The sequence below is a fragment of the Pseudonaja textilis genome, chromosome 11, assembly GCF_049901715.1.
Source record: "Pseudonaja textilis isolate UNSWEBS1 chromosome 11, rPseTex1.2, whole genome shotgun sequence".
Lineage (NCBI taxonomy): Eukaryota > Metazoa > Chordata > Lepidosauria > Squamata > Elapidae > Pseudonaja > Pseudonaja textilis.
Window position 1 is genome coordinate 12,436,952 of NC_142000.1, and position 4,204 is coordinate 12,441,155.

General features: G+C 49.0%; 1 protein-coding gene across 1 annotated transcript; it reads right to left on the reverse strand.

The window, feature by feature from the left end:
- Window positions 1-232: 232 nt before the first annotated feature.
- Window positions 233-3,739, reverse strand: THAP11 (THAP domain containing 11). The gene has a single exon (XM_026719109.2). The coding sequence runs from the start codon at window positions 3,554-3,556 to the stop codon at window positions 2,675-2,677; it is 882 nt and encodes a 293-aa protein (XP_026574894.1). The 5' UTR covers window positions 3,557-3,739; the 3' UTR covers window positions 233-2,674.
- Between the last annotated feature and the right edge of the window lie 465 nt (window positions 3,740-4,204).

Consider the following 4,204-nt stretch of genomic DNA (forward strand, 5'->3'; position numbering starts at 1 on the left):
TAAAATGTGATTTGTGCCTTAATGTATTGTCTGAAGGCAGACTTTATATATTGAACTGGCAGGCAACTTACTATGGGTAAAAAACAGGGACAATAACTTTACCGTTGCAAAGTCAAATTAAAATTTTAAAAAAATATGTTAAACTGTCTTAATTATATATGCATGAGATTGTCATGGAAAAGAAACTGGGATAACATTTTCTAGGCTCTGTGGAGAAACTGTACACTACAACGTAACAAAACAAAATAGATTTTATTCAAATTAAGCATATTTGTTAGCACCTCAGGATAACCAGGAAAATAGAACAGTCCAACATAGGATAACCAGTTCAGCAGTCCAATCAACTGAACATGTTTTAGTGCATAATGATGGTAGAAAAGTACCACATTGGTCACAACACACACCTTCAAAACACTCTCAGCCAGCTAGAATGCACAGGCATTTATTTACAGAGAAAGAGAGAAAACCAATGTATTGCCCAAGATCCTAAAAGATTAATATGAGCAAAACATAAAGGGGTGTGCCCGAACCTGACCTAAATGCAACAATAGCAAAGGTATTCTGTATCAGAAATATAGGGCAGCACTGAAATCTGCTAGATTTGGTGTTAAATCCAAAATAATAGCACAAAATGGACATTGTTCTTGGAACCTCTACTCAAAAGGACTGGATAAGAGTTCTCAATGACTACAGCTGAGAGTTCGTACAACCCATTGAATGTAAATCCTAATTTCTACTGTCATATCCTACACAGTCATTTATACCAACTGCAGAAGAACGAAAGAACTGGGTGAATCTTATGACGTAGTATAATAGGGGGAAAGAATAATCACGTTGAACATATACTTTCATCATAGTATGTTTTCAAGCTTTAAAAATTAACTTTAATTGTGGATGAGTACAACATATATAACCAATATATACCACTGTGGTTCCTATTCATATTGACGCTGAAAAAAAAATACTGTAACCAATTTTTTTTAAAAAAAATTGGACAGCTGGCCATTCTGTTCCTCATCAATGTCATCAAGTCACAACAGCTCCAACAAAAGAAACATTTAAGCCTGGAAATGCAAAAGTCAATGCGCTTATTAATAAGATGACGCAAAAAAGTCACAACTTAGAAAAAAAAATACCCTCACCTTATGTTTTACTGTTTCCTTCCTTTTAATTTAAACAAAAGTTTGGTGTCTCCTAAAGAGCCAAGAAAACAATGTATTTGAAATATATTCCAAAGAGAGGCACTACGTATCTACCATAGGTGGATGGATGCAAAAAAAATTAACATCATTTCTTGGCAAAAGTTAAGTCCTGCTTCCTCACACATCTTTTAAGACAAATGGCGACAGTTTTACAGAAATATAAGGTAACCACTGACTTCCCCAAATAAAGTTGTATCACACTACAACCAAACCACTAGTAAGCTACCTGATGTTATGATTAAAGATTATAAAAGTTGTAGTTTCAATGCATCTGGAGAATGTCAGGGTGAAAAAACTGCTTAGGACTTGAACTCTGCAGCCATTCCTCTCAAGCTCAGTTTTCAATGTATGTGCGTGGAATTTTTTTTCAAAATTTGAGGAAATATGGTGGATTCAGAAGTAAGAAAGTATGCATAATTTTGGGAGGTTAACCTCATTGCTCTTGTGCTGAGGAGACTACACCCCAGAAAAATTTAAAGGAAGGCTACTGTCCTCACAGGTTTTCCAAAGGAAAAATATATTTGTTGAAAACTGAAACAAGCAATGTTTAAATGCCCAGAAGGGCATGGATTCATGAAATGACAGGAAAGCTGCAATAACTTTGTCAGCTGAAAGAGGAATAGAACTAACTCCCAACGGCAATATGAAGATAACAAACATCCTCCTGATATCCTCGTTTAAATATTAAGGATTCGTTTTGACAATAAAAATGGCACACACTGCATCAAAAGGTTCTGGGCGGCAGGGGGAGAAGAAATGCCTACAATTCCCTTTCATAAAAAGGAAAGATAAATGCACTGATGGCTGTGATTTTTTAATATGACATTTCCCGCAGAATAATCCTGGTACAGCGCTGTGACACAGTGCACCCTGGCCATCTTCACTTACTCCAGTATGAACGATTACAACCCAGGTATGCCTGTCTAGAAAGTAACTGTTTCTTTCCCCCCAAATTAGCTTTGTACAACATGGGATCTGGCTGCAGGTGGCAGACGCTAACAGTCTAGCTTCATGAGGGCAATGCTAAAAAGGGATTCGTTCCAACCGGGTCAGCATCATCCAGAGTACCACAGCAGCTACACCGACTTGCCACTACGCTCAGACCAGTGTTTAATGCGAGGAGTATAAGCCAGAATTCCAGGCCATCTTTTGAAAAGTATTGCAGCAAGAGTCTCTAGGTGGGATAAATGTTAAGGACACACGTTGAGGTCCCATGAATTATGCGTCGAGGTCCCATGAATTAAATCTGGTGGGCTTCGGAAGCAGAGAACCAGGGGCTCAAAACTGGTCACTCCCCCATGGCAGGGCAGAGCTGCCTAACATGTCATTCGGGCAGCTGCCTGGAGCTTTGTCTTGACAACCGCTTTCCCCACCCTGCAAGTCTTTTTGATGCAACATCCCACCCCACCCCTCCACTCCCCGTCAAGACCCCCGTGTCCAGGCATATTCGGGACCCGGCCGGCCGTGGTGCCTCAGAGGCCGTGGCGCTTGCGGGCCCCCCCAGCCATGCTGGCGGCATGGAGCAAACGGTCCTTCTCCCTGATCTCCTCCCGCAGCTGGGATTCAGCCAGGCGGAGTCGCCGGATGCTGCCCTTCATCTCCTTCATCTTGACTTCCAGCAGGGCGATGATGTCCCGCTGCTCGTTCAGCTTGCGCAGCAGCTCCTCCGACGTGGTGCCCGAAGACAGCGAGTAGGAATGATCCGGAGGGCCGTCCACCAGTGGCCCGTTGTCAGCTAGGAACGCCAGGTGGACCGGGGCCCCCACGAGGGCCCCGGGACCCCCGAGCTCCACCTGCACCGTCAGGTCCATAGGCTTGACATCCTCCCCGGGGAGACCGACGGGGCCCCCACTGCCACCACCACCACCTCCTCCTCCTGCTGCTGCTGCTGCCCTGAGGAGGCCCTGGCCAGGCTGGGCGGCCGCCCCCTCTTGCAAAGTCAGGAGCATCGCGGCTTGTGCGGCGGCGGCGGCTTGAGCGGCGACGGCGGCTTGAGCGGCCGCCTGGGCAGCGGCTTGGGCGGCGGGGGCGTGCCGGGGTCTCCTGGCCCCGCGGGCCCCGCGGGCCCCTCGGGCTCCGCGGGGCCCTTTGCGCTCGTTGACCCCCCTCAAGGGGAAGATGGTGGGGACGCGCACCAGGTAGGACTTGCGCCCGCCGGGGAAGTGCTCGGAGCAGACGCGGTGGCCCGTGGTGGGCTGGAAAGTGCTGAAGCAGCCGCTGACGCCGGCGCGGGAGACGTTCTTCAGCCAAAGGCGGCGCAGCTCGGCGTCCTTCGGGAAGGTGTAGAAGTGGAGCGCCTTGTCCCGGTGCGAGTTGTTGTAGCAGCCTGGCACGCAGCACGTGAACCCGGGCATGGTCTGCGCGGTGTGCCTGCCTCCTCCTCCGCCTCCTCCTCCTTCCCCCGGCGGGCCCGAGGCGGCGGGACTACAGATCCCACAAGGCCTCCCGATTGCGAGTCCAAGAAGGCGGCGGCTGCAGCTCCTTCTCCGGGCGCCGACGCCACAGCAGCCTGCCCTCCCCGAGAGCGCCACAGGAAACGGAACTACCCGCCCCACAAAGCACCGCGGCGACGCCGGAACTCTCTTTCCCACCGGGCACCGCGGGCCAAGGGCTTGGAAAGCGCGGGTTTCTGCCAACCAGAGGGAGGGAGGGAGGGAGGGAAGGGGGCGGGGCAGGAGGGAAGATGGAACTACGCGTCCCAGGCGCCATCATGAGATGCCGCCTTCCCACAATCCCTCGGCTTTCATTGTGTCTTTTAATAAAGCTGCCGTTCTCAAGTCTGTCTGTCTGTTATTATTTTCATCCGCTCTTCTTCCTCGGTTTTTTTCCCCCCCCTCTTGGAGGAGGTTCCGGAATGGTGGTTTATTTTCCTCACTTAGGACGTACAGTAATAATGCCTCAGTAAGGCTCGTCTAGGAAAGCGCGGGAACTCTGCCGACGAACGGCCTATGAATTGTGGAAACAAAAACAGAGGGGAAAAAAAACTACGCTTCCCACAATGC

Bases quoted from the DNA above. Each gene is read 5' to 3' on its own strand.
- THAP11 (XM_026719109.2), bottom strand. From the start codon at position 3,556: ATGCCCGGGTTCACGTGCTGCGTGCCAGGCTGCTACAACAACTCGCAC.